At 24.9% G+C, this 24645-nt stretch overlaps 2 protein-coding genes across 4 annotated transcripts in view; one reads left to right on the forward strand and one right to left on the reverse strand.

Annotated features, from left to right (window-relative positions):
• Positions 1–24645, forward strand: part of LOC132929856 (protein O-mannosyl-transferase TMTC2-like) — a 285751-nt gene that overhangs the window by 55078 nt on the left and 206028 nt on the right. The window lies entirely within an intron of this gene.
• Positions 13572–23504, reverse strand: LOC132929859 (acyl-protein thioesterase 2-like). Its single transcript, XM_060995469.1, has 6 exons — positions 23217–23504; positions 18964–18995; positions 18348–18413; positions 16933–17230; positions 14183–14347; positions 13572–13785 (listed from the first exon to the last, which is right to left on the reverse strand). The coding sequence occupies exons 1-6, from the start codon at positions 23268–23270 to the stop codon at positions 13741–13743; spliced, it is 660 nt and encodes a 219-aa protein (XP_060851452.1). The 5' UTR covers positions 23271–23504; the 3' UTR covers positions 13572–13740.

A 24645-nucleotide genomic window follows, 5' to 3' on the forward strand; every position in this document is an offset into this window, starting at 1 on the left:
ATTTGTGTACCTATTAAACTAAAAGTTAATAGTTGTAACTGCAGTCATTATTAGTATAGTTATCTCATCATATTAAATTATAATAATATTATATAACTGTGCATTGCTTAGTAAAATTATAAAAATTAAATATTTATTTGATTTTAGTGAACAATAGGCAATACATTACTGTTTAATTTGTATATATGAAATAATCGAGCACATCGACTAAAAACGCATTATGGATAATTATAAAAACTGATTTTTATTAATCACAATTAGTATTTAAGCGAATTTTTATATTTTCAAAGAGAAGTATAAAGTCTTAAAAGTGTTTTAAATTAAATCAAATTAAATTACATTTTTGAATTTCTTATAAATGAAATATAATCAATTTCAAAAGTCCGTAAAGCACTCACTTTAGAAAATGCATTTGGAGATGGCTATTGAAGTTCTATGGTAGTTGTTGGGTCCAAGGAAATATTATATTCTTGTGCCCTCGGGAAATTCGTTGTTGTCGACAGAACAAGATTTCATTATTTTTCTACCGTGCGGTAAAGGTGGAACTGTGTTGTACGAAATAATGAGAAGACAGGGAAGGTTTAATTTTGAACAAAAAAAAAAAAAAAAAACAATAATAATAATAGCACTTTTTTTTAGAAGGAAGAGTTATATGTATTATATATTCGTGGTTTATTGAAAAACAGAAGAATGAAAAATATTTTTTTTTTCGGTTAGGTTATTTTATTAAATACTATTACGATATAAATGATAAATATTTAATCATTAGTATAAAATATTCTCAATAAGTATACTGATATAGGTTTTTGTTATGAATTGTATAGAATAATATACAATATATGAGATTTATATAAATATATAATTAAACAACAACCTATACGTAGGTATTTAGATCCTAAATTACAGTTGTATGTAGGTATTAAATAATATAAAGGATGATTCATTATACACATTCTCATCAACATTCATTTTTGAAATTTTTAAGAATTTTTAGCTTTAAGTGTTCTTAAAAATAGTTTTAAGTCTTAAAGACTATATTTTTAAGTATGTAGATTTTCATTCCACGTAAGAAGTTTCTTATAGTGCTTCAAAATTCTTTTTTTAATCTAAAAATCAGATTCTTTAACTATACATTATCAAGCCGAATAGCCGACAATTTTTTTAAAAATGTTTATGAATCTAAATCAAAGTTCAACCTAATAGTTTCTAAGCTATTAATACGTATATATTAAAGATAATAATCTTTAACACTGGTTAAGTTTAATGTGTTTAAATATAATTTATAATATTATTGATAATATATTAGATTTTAATAATTAGAAGATATTAAAAAAATATTCAGCATAAATTCTACTTTTAAAGTTTTTGAGACTTTTATAATATAGTTTGTATGTGTAAAGATTGGATTTTTTTCAAGACTCGAAATTAAAATAATAGGCTGTAATAGGCTTAAATATTATTTGTCAAAATAAATATTAGAAATTTTTATGGTTTGATCTCTATGTTTATGTTACAAATAAAAGATGAGTTACAGATAATTTTGATATTATGGTAAAATAATATTGTAATATTGTAATTAAATAAAAATAATACATGTAGGAAGAAAATTAAATTGTTCATTAATTACAAGACAACAAGTGTATTTATACTATTTAAATATATTTTTTGTTATTACAAGTCTAAAAGTTTAAATAAGATAAAAAAAATCACACTTGTGATCATGAATAACTTGTAGAGTGTATATTAAAATTATTAATTTATCAAAATTGTCCTCTCTATTTATTTGTTTATATTATTTATTATTGATTTCAAACAATTAAAATACATTGAATTGTATAATTATATAATATTTGTGTAATTCGATGTTTTAAACGATTTTTTTCCTCCATCATTAAATTTATATGCTTAAAAACAATATAAATCATTACTCGTGTAAATTTTATTTTTTTAAATCTTTTCCGTATTTCTACCGTTTTCTCCATCCCATTCAACTTGGGCCCGTTGAACCGTTAAACCGATAATTGTGCGACACCAAGTGAACTCTATATCGGCAATGGCAGCAACGATGGGGAAAAAAAAAAGTTTAGGGAAAAGTTTAGACTGTCGTTCGAATTTAATAACCGTGTTACAACGAATCCGAAGAGCGTAAAGCGTGAATAATGATGCGATAACGATATTCAAAAAGTTCCTATTGCATGGATTTTTTTAAATATATATTTTTTTTACCTTAGAAGTGTTAACGCTGTTTTTATATTTAGCGGTTTTTTTTGTAATATCTTAAAAGTTTTTCACTTAATCAGAACTCGCAAATATCCAAGCAGTGGTTTATTTGAACTTTGAAGTTTTTATACTTCACACGATAAACACAAAACGCATACATTATAAACAATATTTTGTTTGCTTATACATACATTTACTCGTAAGCTCAGTAAAATACATTTCTTGAATAACTGTTGTTGTTTTTTTTTATACACGGGCTTGGAAATTATTTGGATTGATTTTTTACAAGAAACATTATTGTAATAATAATTAATATCAGAATATTTTATACGCCATGTAATTTTTTTAATAAATAGGTACATAATAGGATTTTACTTAAAAAAAGATTTTATTACAATACTTTTGATACTTTATGAATGCAGTGAACCGTGCATGAAGGATTTAGTAATTGTAAAGTAGGAGTTTAGGGTAAATTTAAAATATTTGTTAAAACACACAAAAATCTATTTTAAGAAGTAAGAGAAGCCATTCATGTATAAAACTAATGTTGGAAAGTACGATTTATACTTTTATTAGAATTATAGTATTAATTAAACACTGCTTTACTAAAAACTTACTTAATAATTGGTATTGAAATACTCATTTTTAAATTAGTTTTTAAATAAATAACGTAAGTAGGTACATACAATAAAAATCTGCCTGTCTTAGTTAGTGTTTTGAAATTGTTTTATTAAATTATTTTATTTTAAGCTGGTTAAGTATAAAGTTAAGAATATTATATATATAACATAAAACTATTTTGAAATAATACATTTTTTTATCAATTAATTATAGAACACCAATTAAATCCTTCATATATTATATAAATAAAATGTATAAATTATATGCACATTGCATCTACATCTTTGGTTCTTATAAGTTTATTTTAACACAACTAAAAATTGTAAGCGCCTAGAACTATCTGCAAAGAAAAAAAGTTGTTTTGGTTGTTACCTCATTTTTTGTGTATTTTTTAAAAACTGTTGATAAAAAATAATTATATAAATATTTTGCAATGTTCTAATATTGTTTCCGTGTAATATATTTAAATATTTTTATACAGTGTTGCATTTTTTACCTATTATAATAACATATTGTATACTTTCATTTTCATATTTTTATTCAAATCAAAACATTGTATTTTCGTGATAATCCATCTCGTCTATGATAACATAATCATTTATAAATTTAAAAAAAAATATATTTATAATTATTAATATTACTATCAATGTTTTAATGACCAGCTTTATTTAAAACCATAGCAATATTATATGTATATATATATTACACGGTCTTTATTCTTCTGATTTTCACCTCAACCTCTGTAAATTATTAATTTGTTCGGACCAGCTTCCGTTTCTACAGAAATGTATTCATCACGTTTCGCGTCAGCAAAATTTCGTAAGTCTTATCCATCTCTCACTCCCTTTTTAACTGTCGTCTGTTGAAATCTCACTGAATATTAAGAAGGACGAAAGTTTTCTAATTAAACTTGCAAAAGAGCTTTTACAGTGCACATACAAACGCACATTTCTACATAGGTACGTATTATATAATTATACATTTGGTTTATTTAGCCTTACACTTTTGTTGACAAAAAATGATTATCTTATTATTTTATCCTGTTTTTGATCTCGTACAATAAAGATTTGCGCATGATATTACGTTTGTTTATCCGGTCAATGGGAAATTCCCTGAAGAATCACGTGATAGGAATAATTCAATTTATTAGTCATTCATTCGACCTGTCGTGGTCTGAACGTTAAACCGAAGATGAAGACATCATTGGTCTCGGTTTGATGGACGAGGCAAACATAAAATTGGCTTGCCACGAGTATTTCACTATACGAAAATGATGACGATGGAAATTGGTAGCAACGGTGGGGATTTTCTGCGGGCGCGCGTAATCAAGTTTCTTTTCGGTCGGCCAGTTTTATGCGTCTAAACTTCATTACTGAATTAGAACTCAACCGAAAGGACATTATTATATGAATGTATGTATGTATATAAAAGCTAGCAGCTTTAAAACCTTTCTCCTTGGCCATCACTGACGTTCCCACTTTTTGGCGTCTCTCGTTTTAAACGATTCTTATTTTGCATTTTCTACGGTCGGCCTGAGCTAATTACGAAACCATCGTTGTCAAGCGGTGAACGGTTGGTGGCGGTGAGCAAGTTAATATCCACCGTCTGTTTGTTTCCTTCTGTGGTATATAGTACCCAAAACTCTAAAACGTTTCAACGTTATAGTGCATTACGCACAACCAACCGCCGTCATTAGTTTGTATAGCATATTGAACGTTGTTGGTTGACTGGAGAAACGGATTAAGTGGTTGGAATATTCATCTACTTCCCTTCCTTGAAAATCTGTATATATTTTTTACTTAATGCATATAAAATAATGTAATTTGTTTAAATCGTTTTACCCAAATCTACTACAGCTCTTTAAGTCGTTATAAATTACGTATAAGTTACGTTTTATAAAAAAAATAAAAATCATAATATGAAAATAAGGTTTGAAATATTATAAGCTTTTTGAATAATATACTAGTCAATACTTACACGACTGTCCATAATAACTAACAATAATTGTACAAATGAACCAATACCGTATTAAACCATTAGCATTAGTAAGACACTCATTAGTCTTTTGATGCACCAAAAGTTAATTTACTGAAGAGCGATTCGTAAAGGATATACATTTGTAAAATTCACCATAGCTAGAGTTTCACATTGAATCATTTTAAAATAAAGTTTGCACCACTCGGGAGCTAATAATTGACGTGTTCGAAGTTTCATCCAAAATACCTTATCACTAAACCTTAACAAGTCAGAAGGTTAAAAACTTACTTACTTACTTACTTACTTCCAAAATTATGCCAAACTTAATAAGTAAGTTTGGCTAAATTAATTATTTTTTTTATTTCTATTTTATAACGAACTTATCAATGCTGTTTTAAATAAACTCACCAATGAATGTTTTAACAAAATGAATAATTACCTACCTACAAATTGATATTAGTTAAATAAATATTTTATAAAATACAAATCTAAACACAAATATTCCATTATAATTTAATTACAATATAAAGCTAATAGCCATACGTCAATACACGATTAGTTATTCTCCATTAAATATCTATTAATATTTTGGATCATTAAATGTGATACATTTTTAACATATATAAACTGTCGAAATTTTAATTTTAAGATAATTATAGAAAAAATGTAATAGTTTTTAAAAATTACCTAAATGTTATGTAGTTTTGATTAACTTAAAATATTTGTTTATCGCTGTAAAAGGCTTATTATTTATTTTTATTTAAGTTATTTTTCCTTTATAGATTTTGCAGATATGAGCTAGTGGGTTAATTAGCAATGACCCTTGTTTAACGAGAATAAAAATTCTAGGCAAGTGGGGGACTTACTATTGGCTTTGTTTATTTTTATGTTCGTTTACACATTAGGTACACTACAGAAAAGGGGTTGTTAAATCAAGCTTATTATCTATAACACCCTTTACCCTAAGTTAAAGGTAGAAACTTTATGTTCTTAAACAAAAATGACAATTAATTAGTGGTGGTTATATTGAAATATTAAAATGTTATTTTTAGAAGACATTTCTAATCATGGATAAATGTATTATAACTATATTTTCTATTATGTATTTTAGACAATTATTTAAGTACTTATAATTTCTAAATTTTTAGTTGATTTTTTTTACACAAATTTTTCTTATTACTTAAAATTATAACACTTATTTAAATAAATAAAAGGTCTAAATTAATAATATTTTTATTTTTAATTGAGTTTAAATTTTCATTAGTTCATATTTTAACTGATGTAAATACGTAATTATGTACTTTATATCAGTCTCCATTAATTTAGAATATCATATTAAAAAAAAAAAATAATAAATAGTAATATTTTTTTAATAATAGTATAATATATACACAGGGTTCTTATTAACTTATATTTGATATAACACTTCATTATAACATACTATAACACGACCATATAGTTCTTTTTTTTCTTTAAAAGTGATAACCATAACATAATTAATCATATGTGACATTTTAAAACAATTTAAAACAATACAATTGTCAGTGTTAAATTAAAAATCTATTTATAATACACAATAGTAATTTGTAACGTTTTCTACAAGAGAATAAGATATACGATTTGAGTCGTAAAAGTTCAATTCAATTTTAAGTAGATTTCATTTACAAATGTACGGTTTTATGGAACTATATTCACGAGTTTTGTTGTTGTATATTTTTGCAGTTACTATTTGGATTTAATAATATTTATAATTTAATTTGAAATATTTTTTAAGTGAAAAGCTTGACAAAGTTTTAAATTGAAAAAGAAATACAGGAAAAATTGGAAAAAAACATAGAAGTCGTCTCTTATTTAAATATCTTTGTAAAAACATGAACAGCAAAATATAACTATGTAAGTAAACTTTACAATGATTTCATGTCACCCAACTTAAAGTGTTAATATAAGAATGTTTCGAATATTTATTTATAAACAGAATTAAAAATATGAATTTTTTTTTAGTAAGAAAAAGATTTTGTTTAACGAAAAAAGTTAGTTGTTATTTGTCCTATATTATTGCACTTTTAAATTAAAATGTTTGTACAATTTCGTAAAAATAGTTTTTTTCTTTGGTATTTTTGTGAAGAGAATGAGTGAGCTTTATGGATATTGTTCAGTATTTCCATGTCTTTGTGTCTTTTAAAAAGCATTTAAAGTTTTTAACTAGATTCTTAATGAGCGGACTGATTAAAACTCATTACTTGAACACAGAGAAAATATTAAAATTAATTGTGGATACCTATTCTATATGACGAGTATTAATTACACATTTTATAATCTCACATTGTTATAGAAAGTAGATACATTTTATCAAATATTTTGTACGACCAGGATAGGTAGTGTATTTAGAAACGTTTTTAGCGTGATAGTGCATGAAATTATTTTGTACTCTATGCAATATCGTAATCATAGTTTGTCTTTAAAGGCCATATTTATTAAACCTGCATTGAATTTATAAATATGTTTTCATATAATTGTATCAGGTAATTGGAAATAACTGATTAGGATAGCTACAGCAGGAGGAATACAAACTACAAAATATAAATTAACTTTGAATCATGCAACTATTTTTAATAGTAATTCTATAATTTAAAAAACATTTTTTATCAGTAAACTATACTAATATATTATTTTAATTATCATACATAAATGATAAATTTCTATAAACCTTTGAAATACATATATATATATATATAATTACGAATTTGATATTTAAAAATGTATTTACCCGAAATATAATAATATTCTATAAGTAAACTATTATACAGTTTTAGGACTTAATAATTATTTTTGTTAAATTTACAATAAATATTTTGTACAGATATTAAAAAAAGGAACCATTTAAGTAACACCTATACATATTCTTAAGAATTTTAAAATATGGTCTTTAATGAGTTTATTTAAACAATTTCGAAATCAGAATTGGAATAAATGTATTGCAATTTACAATATAGTAATATGAAAAATTGAGTACGCTTGGAAAACCATTGTATCATAAATATTAGTTGACATATTATATTATAGTATTTGATATTTTGATCTACAGTTGAGAGATTATCATCGATTTTAAAACTATAACAAATAAAATTCACATATTGTAATATTTAATGTATTTTAATTATAATGAAAAAATACATTTATCACTCCGTTCAGAATCTAAAATATTATGAACAGATGATTTATAAAAATGTGTCGAAGAGATATTGATTGGTTAGTTAGAAGATTGATAAGCACAAAAAAAAGAGAAAATAAAAAATAAGAAAAAATTGAACAATAGATAGAGATTTTGGTGCCACTAACAAATTTATTTATATGCAAGGCCTCACCATAAGTTTCGTTCAAAACGCACTATATAAAAATTTTTGCGGGTTTATGCCAATACTGTTTTGTGGGTTCTGCAAAATTAATTTCAACACCAAAAACAGCGAAATTAGCCCTAAATTCATTATATTGTAGTGCACTGGTATTTCCCCGTGGCTGGGAGAGAACAACAGAGGAAGTTTTATATTTAAATTTATTATTTCATTACACAACGCGGTTTCCGACTATGCTATCATTTTTAAAAAAAAATTTTTGTGTATTTCAAAGGTTAAAATTAAGTTACAGAGACCGAGTTTTTACTATGTATTTCAAACAGGCTACAAAAAAAAAAAAAAACAAAATTAAAATAATAATAATAAAATAAAATAATTAACAGAAACACCGACGCTGGCCCTTAATTAACGCAGGTCCATAGTTATTCTTATCTACGAAAAGCTTAATTTTGGGTTTGCCACTTTTTTTTTGCTGTAGCAAAAAAAACCCTTTTGTAATAAATTCATAATAATCTTGTCCAGACTAAAAAACCAGCGGCTTTTATTTAATAAGAAAAAAAATGAAATGTTGCATTTAAAACTACATGTGTATTTATTTTGATATTCATCGCTTTTATTTTAACTTTAATCGTAAACTAAAAAAAAAAAGACCATTATTATATTAATATTTATGTGGTATGAAAATAAAATATTATTTTTAATTATTTTTATATCCGTAAATAATATTTATTATTTTTAAAACACCATGATATTGAAAGGTGCATTTAAAAAAATAAATATATAATATTTTTAGGCAGTAATAAACATAATATTTTCTCTTATTGTATAATATATAGAAGATACAATTAAATTAAAATTAAAAATAATAGAAGTATGATTCACAGTTTTATTACATATTTTTGAAATGTATTAATTGTTAGAGAAATATTTTATGAGGATTAAAATATATTTTATATTTATCACTTACGTTCCTATTTTACCGATTTCAAACAAAGTATAAGTATCGATAATAAAAATTATCTTTTTATTAAAAAATAAAATATACCGACATTATGTTACAGTTAAAAAGTGCTATTTCTTTAGTTCTGTGGTCTAGTGATGTAGCTACAACTTGAAATTATGATTTTCTAGTAAAATCATTATGAACACTAAAAAGAATTTTTTCTGAAAAGAGTATGTTATTTTGGATAAATAAATTAGCTGTTGGATGAAGACTCAAAATTCAAAACTATTTTTTGAATCTCTCTTTTTCCCATGTTCATTATATCATTATATTATGCGAGGTATGCATGAGTTTCATGATTAATTATAATATATTCTATACATAATTTTTCTATAAATTAAATACATAGGAAACGCCAGTTTAATTATTTATATCTCTTTATTTTTATTTTTATTTGGGACACTATAGTGGCGCTTGATGTATTGTGGCACGATGAGTCGGTAAGCAACTATTTGTCTCTTTTGACTTTTTATCATTTGTCTCTAGTGAGGCGAACCTAAATTAAAATGATACGCGGTAAATGATTGCATTGATGTTGCGTAGATATAGCGTTATTTAATCTGTATTTATGCATAAAGTCAAAACGATTTTGGTTGTTTACATAAATACTTTTTCACGGATCGAAATTGGTAGGTGACTGAAAAAAAAAATAAACTAAAACTACAAATAAGCGTTTTTGGTACGCAAGCAGCGGCATAAATCAGAACGACAGGTACACACAGCGAAATTGTGTTGGTCGGAATTTTGCGAAAACGAACGACGACGAGCAATAACATAAATTTCGACCAACGGTGCAAGCGGCAAACACAAATGTTCCTATATTGCCGCCGCCGGATAAATGTCTTTGGGGAATTCTCCACGTTAAAGCTTTGGGCATTGCGTTACTGCTGGCTGTTGCTACTATTATATTTTGTTTATATCATAGTGAAGAATAGTATTATAAAAAAAAAAAAAAACACATCACTGTCATTTTTGTTCTGTTTTTGCTGTCTGTGACCCGTTTGAATATAACAAACATTTTTATTTTACGCAAAAATGCGTCAGAGGTCAACTCACTGTAAATGGTTGTTTTTATATAATATTTTATAAAATATGTTCTATATATAATATAAAGATCCACTTTGATTTGTTTTATTAAATGTAATCGATTTCGACTGATTGAACAATTTTTAGTAAGAATTATTTTCTACAAAAAGGTTAAATACTTCTTCAACTGTAGCAATGGTTAACGAAAGTAGGTATCATTATTTAATATAGGTTCTGTATAGGTACTGTATAACACCTCGTCTCGTTGGTCTTCTGTGCTTTCTCATGTTAGTGTTCTCCTTTGTACGTTGTAACAATAATAATATAAGTACACATAGAATGTTTATATATATATATATATCGTATATAGTGAAATATTATATAATATTTCAATATCAAAATATTTCTTAAGTATCATCAATACATTTGTTTATAAAAGACGATTACAAAGTAAAACAATGAAAATTGAAAATAAAACATATTTAATTATTATATTACTTATAATTTATTAAAACAATAATAACTAATAACAAATCAAGAAAATCATCAAGATTTTTTTTTTCCTCGGCCCATTCCACGTGGCGTTTATCGAAATATCTTCATATTATTTGTTTTAATTTATTGGCTCAATATTGTAGGAATCAATTATGCTTTTGTAATGCTTAGTAACTTCCTATCACAATATTAGTTTCATACATTAAATAGAACTTTTACTTTCTAGTGTAGTTTTATTAAAATAGTAAGTGATTAGGTAGGTACTTAAACAAAAACATTGAACGACGATATTATTATAGCCGTAATTAATAAAATTATTATTTACGCAATTTCGTAATGTATTTAACCAACACTTCCTTTAACAGACGTTCTTATCATCGCGTTGATACGAAAACAATTTTAAGAGGGTTAAGGCATGCTCAGATAAGTTTTGAGTATTGCATTATTACTTAAACCAACGTCATTATTTTAGGGGTTATCAAAGTTTATATTTAATTACGCATGGTAGAACACAGGTTCTGGAGAGATGAACTGCTCTATGTATGAGTAAAGACTAAAGTGTATACCAGTTATATATTATATACAGTTCAAAACATATGTTGTAGACTTTTAAAAGTTTTGTAAATCTTTAGCTGGGTTGATGGTTTTAGATTGGTACTTTGTAACTTCAATAACCAGACTTTTAATTTTTATATACCGAGAACTCTAAAGTTATACTTTACTTGTAACTTTATCAACTATTATAATAATATTTATTATTTTGTAAACTGTGTGTAATTATAATTACATTTAAATACATAGATTATATATTTTATTTAGGTTAAAAATGTTTTTAACCAACACTTAAATGATAAAGGATATATTGTCAAATATTGGCCATTGTAAAAGTGTCAGACTTAAATTATAATCAAACGTATATAATATACCTGTATGATTTTCTACTTCTTATGAATAATAATATTTTTTATTTTATAATAAAAACATACTTCATAGTAATAAGTTTAAAATTAATAATAATAAATGTCTATGAAAAATAAATACTATAGGATATGCATGATTATATTTATTAATTAGGTAATTATTAAGTCATATAAAACCAGGCCATACATGATTAGCAGACTACAGAGTAAATCGGATAGGCTATTTTGTTGATAATATAAAAACTTTATCCCTAGAAAAAAAAAAACTATATCTTTAAAGTCGTAACTGTTGTCAATAAATACATGTTAATTATTTTTTTTATAATAAACGCCTTTTTACTAAGTACCTATATAGTATTGAAGTATTAAACATGTTTGTATTGTTAAATTTGTTGGGTGTAATGTGGGGTTCTATATGGACTATATGTAATCGAATATTTAAGCCCCCATCCCCTAATATTCGCCAGGATCTCCGAATATGTGGAAACTCCATCGACAACCAGCTTAGGCGTTTGTCAGGATGATTTACGTGTAATATAGAACAGCTATAATATTACAGTATTACAAGCACATAATATAATAATATGTAGAGCAGGTGTGCGAGCAATGTATACTTCCACGGTGGCTGTGAAATATCGTAAAATGCAAATGAGAATATTTTATTTCTCGCTTTTTTCTGGCCAAAGTCTAGCGCTATAATAATATACGCGCATACGATAGATATTATAATATTATATGAGGATTGCGCTTTAGACGAGTAATAAATCACGTGTTTCTCGCGGCTATTATCATATTATTATCAGTACCAGATAATACTACGAATGTTTGTAAAATAAACATAAGTAAATAATCACATACATAGTCATTTCAAAATACATGGAACTAAATCAAACAAATATTACGTTGTTGGAAGTAGGGTTTGCCAGAAAATAATCGAGATATTTTCTCGAAGACGTACAACAGAGAAACATTTTTTTCAATTATTTTACGAGTCCAAAAACTTAAAAAATATTTATCTCAAAATAATATTATGTATTTTTTTTAAATTGTAACGTTATCATTACGATGTTTCTCTTAATGAGGTAAAAATCATTTCCCGTTATCCATACCGTTACGTTATTTTGTATTTTGTTCTACGTTCTTGTTAATTGATAATTTATTGGTTTAAAGTATCAATACATGTTTATTTTTAATTTAAACAATATATATAAATTAATTTCTTAGTCGTCAATGCATATCATTTAATTGAGTATGATTTTTTTCAATTATGTTAAATAAATACTTTAAACTATAAACTAAAATATTTATTTTAATGACTTAAATAATTAAATAATAATGTAGATAATTTCTCATATTAAACATGAAAAACTTATCTTTCAAACTTAACAGGAATAAGAGATATCTGATTATTTTCATAAACATACTGTTAAGCTCTTCATTAATCAGTTCATTAAATAAAATATTTGTTCTACTTGTTTATTTTAATTTTTATGTATTACGTAATGCAATGATCAAGTTGTAGAGATGCTATTTGTTCAATCAACTAAAATAGTAGTATATAAATTTACGTTTGCATAAATCGTGAATATATACCTTTTATGTCATATTTACAAAATTGAAAACTTTATTAATATTAAATAAAATCATAGATAAAAAATAGAAAATGTGTATAATTTTCCGTGGTATTTAATATGAAATATTAAAAGCTCTAAACTCATTGGGTCCCTGTACTCCAGGTTCAACCACCTCTTCTTATGGGTGCTCTAGTTGAAAGTTAACTTAACATTTAAATAATATTGAATTTCACGTTATGAAAAAGGATTGTATTAATTTTCTCACTTTGTGAGATAAGATAAAATGTGTTACATTATTATAGTTGGGGTAAAGTACTTTGTCAGGCATCAGTGATTATACTCCAAGTGCTTCTTAACACTCAACAGTCTCAACATCTTAGAGTATTGGTTTTGTCACAAAATATCTATACTTTATTTTATCCACAAAATATACCATAAATCAAATTGAGTTCTAGAAAATACCAATTTCCCTAAGTTATAAATATCCACGTTGGTATACTGTTTATGGGTAATTAAGCCCATTTAACTCGTACTGTTCAATGTCAAATTGTTCATGTCACAGTCTTATGAATAAATGTTTTAATATCTGCCAACTCCTGTAAATATAAACAAATTGTTTCTTAATTATAGTTGCAATTGTATGATTTTTTTTATGTATATATTTCAATATTTATTATAAAATAGTTATATATTTTTTTAAAGATACTTAGAAACATTGAGACTTGAAAATATATTTAACTAATTATTTATTTTTATTGTTTTCTATTTTGGTTAAAACTAGACTGTATAGTTAATTAGGACAAAAGTTATAGGATTTAAAATTAACGAAAATCATTAAAAAAAAAAATGGAAAAAAGTAGCGTAACTAAATCTTTCACGAATTTACAACAAAATATTACTTTTTATGTTAAGCTAAGAATTAAAAGAATTATAGAAAAGACTTAGTCAGTAATTAGTAATAACATATCATAATCATTCAGATTGTTTACTTACTTTCTCATTTGTACGATGCAACAAGCCTTCGTAGCTAGTGAATTGGCTTTTGGTAGTAAATTCTTTTAGTATTTCTGATGTTCTTGTTCCCCATACGTAAGGTATTACTGGGTCTTCCGTTCCATGGCATTGGAATATTGGTATATTGGTGTTATTCGTAGCCGCCTAATAATACAAAATAATATACTTAACATATAGATTTGTGCGAGAAAAATAAATATGCATCACAATAGTATTGTTACCAAAGAACCGTGATGACCAATTTTGATATTATTGATGATGCATTTTTATTATCAAAACGTGTAAGACTGCGTGTTATTATTATTTATTTGTTTTATTAGTTATGAGGTTAGGATGACATGTTTACTCTGTAAAATCAAAATTATAACTTACCTAATAATTTGTTATCATATTCTATCGAAAGTGTATCTATTACATTATCAAGGGCAAACTAATGAATCTTTATTAAAATATCGTTTTCAGTAAGAATGTAATTGCTTATCTAATGTGTGAATAATACACTATTAAGGCCATTCTAATGAATTATTTGTGAAAATAACTTTTCAAAAAAATTCAGTAGTAAAAGTTAATTATTGTTTAGATGGTTACTCATTTTCAAAATTTTTTGTGACGAAACAGTTTTTTGTTTGTCTTATAAAGTGGAAAAACTGAAATTGACCACGATGATTAGACGAAGTTATGTAATGCATGACATCCTAACAACTGATGATGTGTATACAGTCAATACTTGGTCGTTATACATTATACTTTAGTATAGGTACTTACTACTTATATATACTAATTTACCTACATATTATGTTTATTTGTTTTTATTTTATTCATATAGTTCAGTTAATTTAGATTTTGGATATCATGATAAAATACAAACTGAAATTGTCTATATAAAAAATTCACTGACAATATTTACTGAAAATTATTAGGAATAAAACAAAGTAATAAACATTTCATATTATTGTATATTTCCATTAAAGCATACTTTTATGTAGGTATCGTATATTTACTTAATACATTATATGTATTATCTATTCGACAAGTTATTTCAATTATAATATAAAAAGTTGACATCAACATAATATATGATCCAGGTATTTTAATTTATAACTATAAGTCTTTACTCATTAGTCACATTGTATATATCTTAATATATAACTATTTTGTAATTTAAATTTGTTATGATTGTACAAAAGCCTTTTCAATAGTTAATATTAAATTAATACAATATTATTTTAGTCATAAAAGGTTATAGTTCATAAAAAGCCATTAGTTAAAAAAAACATATAGTTAGTATTCAAGATTATAAAAACATACTAATAAATAGTACATTAAAGTTTTGGCTTTTGATTTAATTTATAATTTAGTAGCTTCTTACCATGGATGGTAATAAATAGGCGATAAAAACATTACTGTAATAAATTAGCTATTTTAAAATTATAAAACCAAGAGTAACTAATGATATTAAAAAAATAATTTTACTAAAATCAAGTATATATAATTTATTATTAAGTGTATTATTTAGTCACGTTATCAATAATGTATAAATTATATTTTAAAAGTAAGATAATTTAAAAGAAATAATGTGAAATTTATTTTGTGTGTCCACTTCATTCCTTAATTTTAAGTGACATAAATAATTTAAATTTTAAAAATATTAACATAATATATTAAATGAATAAATTTAATCTTTTAGGTTTTTAGATTTTTAGTTTTTTATTTTGAATTTATTTTCAGACAGAGTAGGCACTATTAAAAATTATCCTATTAGTACCTATCTAATACAGTAAAAATAATTAGTATCTAATAAGTTATTAGCTATTAGTATTAACAATAACAAATCATAATTAGTATTTTAAAACTAAGTCTGCTGTATAGTAAGTTTTGAGTGTAACTCGTAATTTAATAGATCACTGTAATAGGTATATAATATAAATAGTTTGAAAAATTACAAGTCATTTTATATAAGAAAAGCATGTGAATCAACAGATAGCTAAGTGTTAGCTAATAAAATCAGATCTTTAGGTAGTGTAACTCAACATTATTTATGTACCTACTTCGATTAACCATAAAATCGATTTAAACGTAATAATAATTATAAAATATAATACAAATTAATTTAATTCACCTACTCATATACCGATACACATATTATTTTAAGTCGGTAACATGTTGTGCAGATAGTCTAGTATAATTTTATAACTAGGGCTGTGATTCCGATGTATTACAATTTTTACTAGGTATATGCAATGCTTGTGTTGTTATATATATTTTTGTATAAGAATAAGCACTTTTTATTTTGTACTTTAGACAATAATTGTTTATATTAGAATTATTTTTCAAAACATGTTTAGAACTTTTAAGAGTTTTTACGTTATTTAATATTAAAATCTAATTTTAAAATGTACACGTGTTAAAAAGGGTAAAATATAACTATTAAAAATTAAAATTAAAAAACAGTTATTATTAATTGAACAATAATAGGGTTTTTAACGAATCGAATGTACAAATAATTCATAGTTCAAAAATATATCTAGTATTTTTAACATCGATATTAATGCACAAAGTTACACGTCGCTCGTCAGTACTCACATTATCCTTATATACCAAACACGTATGAATAAATTTGTATTATTTTTTTGTTTAAAATTTTTTTTTAGTGAATAAAAGCATCTTTTTTTTAAGCATATTTTAGAAGCTTTTGGGAAATTAGATTTCCAGTATTAATTATGACTCACATCTGGGAAGGTCTTGTGTAATGGTATCCAACAAGACAAGATCAGAACTCCGGCCAATGGTCTGTGATATGTAAGTGCAGCGTACAGAGCCAGCGCTCCACCTTGCGAAAAACCACCCAGCAACAATTTCTTTGGCGGCAATCGCGTCTTAGCCAATTCCTCGTCTAATAACGCATGTACGTTGTCCACGGCACGCAGTATTTCCGATTCGTTTTCCGGCGCGTCTTCATTCAAAGTCGACAAGTCAAACCACGCGGGCATCGCAAAACCCTTGTTTAACGTCAAAGGTATCTTGGGACTTGAAAATGCGGTGGTAAAAAAAATACGTGTTATTAATATAGTATACACTATTACCACAATAATATTGTTACAATAATCAAATAAAACGATTTATCAATCGATCCGCGGTATATAGCAACTTGACGGTGTTTGATTTAAAATAAATTATTATTAGTTTTCTCCAGTAACGCATACATAACTTTCGTGTAGGTAATAGAAAGGATGGGGAGGAGAATAGTAGAAAAATATGTCTAAACTATATCAGAAAAATAGGCGTTTTGAAGTATAGAAAGTGCTTTGAAAAAAAGACCATATGTGTATGAAATAATAATTTCCAAAATATCAAACCTCCCGAATGCAATGATTTAATGATGTTCATGTTTGAGTACAGTTATCACGATACCTATATGTATTATAGTAATAAAAAATTAAATCTATCGACTAAATTACAGCAATAACAAATTAAATATAGTGACTTAAACATGTTTACGCAAAACTAAAGAGTATTACAAAGTGGTTCTAGAGTAAAAACACTTTTTATACGATTGAAAGACAACAGTATTTTGGACAGTTTTTATTGGGATTTTATATTCCACTAAATATGTAGCTCGTTATAGAAGGCAGATTAATCTTATTATTTTTAAGCCAATATGATCTATCAATAATTAATATTTCAAAATATGCCGATGTAAATGTTTCTATCATTTTCTAAAAATTTCGTAATCAGCAATCTTTTTAATCTAAAATCACGTTTTAATTATGTTTTTGTTTGTTTTTCGTGGGCATGTTTTTATCACTGAAACCTATTGATTTACCGTCTTATTTTGATGGTTAGAGTGGTAATATTCTCTATATTTTGTGTATGATACGAGTATACCAAAAGGATTAAACTGTATCTATGTGGCTATGTGGCTATGTAATATAATTGTGTAACATAAAATACAATTTTTATAATACTGGTACTAATTATACTGCATTTATAAAGTATCTATAATAAAATATGTTAATATTTCTAAAAAACATTTTTTTATTGAATTTTTTTTTTTAAATACCCACAGCGATCTAATACCAATATGGCAGTATCCCCCCTTTACGTCACTAGCTTTTATATGATTTATTTTGTAAAATAAACTTACGCAGAAGGACAGATAATCTTGGTATTTGGTTTGCGTAAATTCGTCAATAACTGCGACCAAATGTCCCTAAAAATAACATAATTACAAAAATTACACAACATGATATTAAAAAAAACATTTTTTTAACCAAAAAATAAAATAAAATACCAAACATCAATATCAAATCATCAAAAATAATCAAAACTATTCAAAACCATTAGATTTAAAAAAAAAAACTAGAAAATATTAATAGAAAAATACTAAGATATTATTATAGGTTAACAATTTATTCGTATTTAATTCGTTCAAACAACTTAAATTTTGAGATTTTTTTTTTAGATTACTTGTGTTAATTTTTTTAGGTGTAGAAAAAGTAAATACTTCATATATTTTTTTTTTTTTTTAAACATAATTACAAATTGGAAGCAACGCCCAGATGGTAATTTTAAGAGGGTAGGTACACAATATTACTTTAAATTTCAGAAAATTACAGTGAATTTTTCCAGTTTAACAGCGTTTTATAAATATCTTGGAGTTATTCCTTTTCTTTAACTAAAACGCAATATAGGCGTTTTACTACGAAAAAACATCAGAGTTTTATTAATATTTAAAGCTTTATAAAATGTTTTTGAATTACCCAGATTCACCAAGACCATGGAAAAAAATAATCTGTAAAAAAAAAATAATTAATTTATCAAACAAACAACATTACATTTATAAGTATATAATTTCGTGCTAAATAATAAGTGCCTTATACAGGTATATAAATAAACTATACTGCTGATCACTATACATACCTTTTATAAAATATATATTATGTTTTTTCCTTCGATAATAAAAAGAAAAAAACATTGTATTTCATGGCTTTGGCCCACAAACCCCTTGGGGAAGAAATAGCCTATCTTGGGAAGATGAGATAGAGATGAGTATACGAGTACACCTACTCTCCTGGTAAATGGGTGTAAAACGTTACCAGTTAAAGTATGACAAATAGTTGCTCCTTACGCCTACCGGTTTCGGTATTTTTTATGTTTGTTATAAAAGTATCAATTATTTTTATGCGCATAATGCACATTTCAAGTCAAATGAATGATAATTATTTATTTATTATAAAATATTGATAAATAACAAATCATTTTATAAACTAACAGAATATTTTAGTACCATATTTAAAACGTGTTCAACCGTCTTTAGTCTTTTTTCAAATATTAAACCGAAATACATATTGGTAAAAATAAAACTTTAATTATAGTTGAAATGACTTTGAAGTTTAAAAATACAAAACATAATAAAATAATATCATAATTTTAAATTATTAGCTATAAATTATGATTATTGATGGTACCTATTCAGTATTTTTAATTAATGTTAAATAACTAAACGTATATTTATATTTCTTAGCTATTTTTTTTAATTAATTTATGTTTTGACCTTGATAAAAATATACTCAAATGCTATCTCAATATTTATTATTTTAAATGTATAAAATAGATTTTATTTGGCATATTTTATAATGCACTCTATGATTGGATTTAGTTAGGTATGTTTTACTATGCAATTATACAATTCAATTATCATTGCTTCTATTGGTTTTAAAGTTTTAGTACATTGATTGTACATAATATATTTATAAATTAATTTCGATCTGTTGTTCGTGACATAAACTAACTTACGAACTTGCTGATTTTGTCTTGTAGGGTTTGATTTGTAACATTTAACCAAATCGAATATATTTTTACTTACTAACTGATTCGTTACTGTACTTTACTCGTAAGTCATACTATGCTAAAAATTAAATTTTTAACTTTTTTTTTCTAGTGTTTAAAATTTCAACTATTTTGAATTTCAATGAAACAGTTTATTCATTTAATTGACATCAAATCATTACGATTTTTTTATAATAAATAAACTATTTTGTTTCATTCATCGACTAGGTATATAAATATATAATAAATCTTGTATACTAGTCATATAACCCATAAGAAATAAGTACTGATGTGTAATTAGTTGTTTATAATTGTATTATATTGATGCATAACATTCGTTTAATCGTGTAAATATAGCAAAATATAGTATTAAAATATATTTACTTTATGTTCATGTATCTACTACTTACTACTGTAAAAATAATAAATATCTATATTTAATAGATGCTTCTACACATGATTTTCAAATAAAAATGAATACATATAAAATAATAATAATAATACCGTTGTGTGACATCTAAGTAAATTTCAAAATTATTGAAACAGATAAGTTAATTTTGTAAATAATATTGAATTATTATCCAACTTAACATCTTCTATAAATATTTTAAATCGCATATTTTTACAATTTAATTTACTAAAAATTGTACTTAAATTCAATGAACGTAATAAACATTACAGGATGTCACGTGCCGATTTACCCATTGCGATATATCATGAAATATGAGATATCATAATTATATTTTAATAAATTTTATTTAAAAGACTCGCAGGGTCTTGTAAATATTACAAGACAAGTATTTCATATTTTAATTTAATATAATGTTTTAGTAAAAAAGTAAAAAAATAATTTTTTAATTAGTTTTATTTTCAAAAATTGAAAATTTTATAGAGTTTATTTTTCTGAACATTTTGATGCTTCAACATTTTATTTTCATTAGCATCGTGATTTTTAATATATTTTTTCAGGTTTGAGAATAGTTTTGTATTATTACAATTAAATTATTTGATAACACTGGCACTTATAAAGTATAAAATAATTCACAATTTTCTCAAAACTCGAAAAAATAATAAAAACCATGAAATTAATGAAAATAAAATGATGAAACGTTAAAATTTTCAGAAAAATAAACTAAAAAATATAATTAATTAAAAAAATTATTGTTTAAACCTTTTTAATAAAACATTAAATTAAATTAAAACATGAAATACTTGTAATTCTTGTCCCTGTAAGTCTCATAAAAAAAAATTATGATATCTCTACTATTTCAGGAGATATCGCAATGGGCGAATCCTCTAAGCAAACTGTATATTGTAATGCAAACCACCACTGGATCATGATTCGATAATATATGTCCATTATTAAAATATACTTGAGCTTTTTACTCCCCATATGGCATATAGCAATGCTAATGATATGTTATAAAAACGATAAAATTCATAATAATATATCAATAATAATTTCAATACATTTGTTTTGAAGTTTAGATTAAGTCTAACTGTGCGAGGACACGAGTTTTGTAATTAAATTGTTTTTAAATGAAGCTCCAGTATATTATACAATAATAAATATAATATATTTTGATACTATAGACTTGACACAGAATCATTGCTATTCCAAAACAATACGCTGGAAACAATAATGATAGAGGTAAAAGTGCTTTCATGTATTGTAATTTTATATTCAACTATGCAAATGCTAACATTTTTTTAAATACAATTGATACGATTTAAATTTTTTTTTTGTTATGCGTTTGACATCATAGTGGAATTTAGTGCATCGTAATGCACTATATAATATTTAGAAAAACTAAAATATCACATTAACGATACGTAGTTTATAAACTTAAAGTTAAAATTTAAATATTACATAACTTTATATTTGCACATATCTCTTAACGTTATGTTTTTAAATTTAATATCAGAATAATAATTAAATAACTATTTTGACACGCAAGACATAGGTACTATAGTAAATTTTTTTATTGAATTTTTAATAAGTTAAGTTTACTTTTACCTATTAATCTCTATATTTATTAATAATATTAACGTTGCATTAAAATAATAACAACTAATTAAGTATTACATTAAACTGACTTAATACGTTTTCAATATTTTTGTAGGTATTCTATTTGCTCGTTTAATAATAATATATTATATTATTTAGTATAGAATAGTATGTCTTATGTTTTTCACTCGTTTTTTTGTTTTCTAACAGAGTTATCCTTCTTTTATTTTAAAGATTACATTGCACGTGTAAATATTATCCGGAGTATTTCCTAGTGATTAAATAAATCTTTAAAGCGTTGTAGACTTAACTTATTACACAAATCTAACGCACGCGTTTCTCTTCGAAACGTGTTAATGCATACTAATACATTAAATATGTGTAAGATCATAACATATTGTTAAATGTGAATATATTCCCTCGGTATCTGATAATAAGTCTGACGATCATGCAAATTAATAATTGTTTAAATCATATAAAAACGAAACACGTGTGTGTATTTCTTAATACGATATGTGCATGATTACACTTTTCTAAACTCTAAATTAGTTTTACAATAGTTTCTCACTTGCTGGTAATTACAATATTATAATTTTTATTCCGTTGTCGAATTTAATATGAATAATATGTGTATTTGAATGGTATATTAGATACTACCGGATACTGTCGGTTAGAACTTAAAATCATTATTTAAATTTAGTGTTGGGTATAATATTATAAAAACAATTAAGTACTAATATTTTAAATTAAAATGCAAATAATGTATCAGTAAATTTGTTTATAATATTTGTCTACTTAAAATTATATTTTTTATTTAGTGTTTTCACGTTTGTTTTGGATTTATTTAATTTAGATTTAAAATGTACACGTTTTTAGAGTTAATTCTACTAAAATATAGATAGGACTGATAGGAGCAACAATTATTTAAGTTACAAAAATTCTAGTGGGGACCAATTCAAACGTCTATCACATAAAGTCATAAAATACTGGAGATCAATAATTCGGATTTACCCGTCGTACGTGACAGGAACGTTTGTTATTATACCATTAAAACCTCCACAAACTAACTCAAATATTATTATTATTAAGAGTATAAGATGACAATGTAGCGTCATATAATATATACATATAATTGATTCTAGATAAAAAAAATCTTCTTTAAATGATATTCCTTACCGTTGATGTGTGTTTGCCCGTTGGAGCTATAGTTACCGTTTCGTAAGTTGACATTGTATGGACACAGTAATTACAATAATTATTTTAAATACAAAAACGCGATGGCAGACTTTGAAAAATAACAAAAAAAACCAAACTTATTCAATATTAATAAATTGTTACTAATGTGATGAGATGACGATTTCTAATAACCCGATCGAAACGTCCGCACATTGGCGTGTATCAAACACGAGTGTCGTAAACTCGTAAGTACTTCTCGGTACACGTGCTCGCTATCGCGCAATGCCGCCGCCAACACTATGCTATTATTTATTATATTGTACTGGTTAGATTCTTTAAGACCAAACTGATTACGGTTTGACCTTAGAATCTTTCGTTGTAAATTGGTCTGGTTTATCGTAACAGGCATGATACGTCGCAAACACCAAACTTGGTACAATTATAATATTGCATAGGCATATTATTCTTTTATAGAGCAACAGATATTATGACGACTGTTATAACAATATTGTGGTATACCCACATGGCTATATAATAATATGTTATTGTATTGTATACAATGTATATTGTATATCTATTATTGAGTGACATACCCATTCAACATAGCCGCATAGGTCGATCGTGTATCGTCATTTTATGTGTGTTTGTGTTAACTTTGCCGATGTACAATGTTTTACATCCTACTTGGTCGTACTTTTAAATTTATAATACTTTATTTATTTTAGTTTCCTGACAATAATATTCAAACCCTATCATTTACTTTTTGTTTGTTAATAAATAATAATTAATAACGTAAAATATCATTAAAAATAAATTGGGAAAAATAATATAATATAACTATCATATCAATTTGACCTTTAAAAAAGTTAAATATCTGCTTGATATCCAATTATTGACTCAGTAGATTTAATACTGCATAATAATATTTTAATAAAGAAAAGAGAACTACGAGTTATACCATATAATAGTAAATTAATAACTACATTTATCTATTATTTATCAATAATAAAATATAACGTGATTTAATAAATATCATTGAATTATTATTATATATAGAGGTAGATACATATAAAATTTAAATGAACCATTTTCTATAAAATTAGAATATTTATTTCCACTTTGTCATTTTTGTATTTATAAATATTTACGCTAATAATACATGATTACATGAATATAAAAAAAAAATAATAAAATCTACCTACATTGCATTTCATCACAATGTACTTACATTATACGTATTTTGTTATCCATACTTACTGGTTTAATGAAACAAAAAATGAATTATATTATTATATTACAGATCAATAAAATGTCAACACAATTAAACAGTGTACCTACGTTAATGTAGTATTGTCATATTGAATATCTGTTGTGTTTCTTGATTGTTTGATGATTTGAGGTTACATTCAGTTTTGATGTTATGTTTTTC

The sequence above is a fragment of the Rhopalosiphum padi genome, chromosome 4 (genome assembly GCF_020882245.1).
Source record: "Rhopalosiphum padi isolate XX-2018 chromosome 4, ASM2088224v1, whole genome shotgun sequence".
Classification (NCBI taxonomy): domain Eukaryota; kingdom Metazoa; phylum Arthropoda; class Insecta; order Hemiptera; family Aphididae; genus Rhopalosiphum; species Rhopalosiphum padi.

Coding starts and splice junctions, on each gene's coding strand:
- LOC132929859 (XM_060995469.1), bottom strand. CDS start 23,270: ATGTCAACTTACGAAACGGTAACTATAGCTCCAACGGGCAAACACACA. Junction 18,996..23,216: donor CGGGCAAACACACATCAACG/GTAAGGAATATC, acceptor TTTTTTTTACAG/ATTATTTTTTTCCATGGTCT. Junction 17,231..18,347: donor AAGATTATCTGTCCTTCTGC/GTAAGTTTATTT, acceptor CGCATTTTCAAG/TCCCAAGATACCTTTGACGT.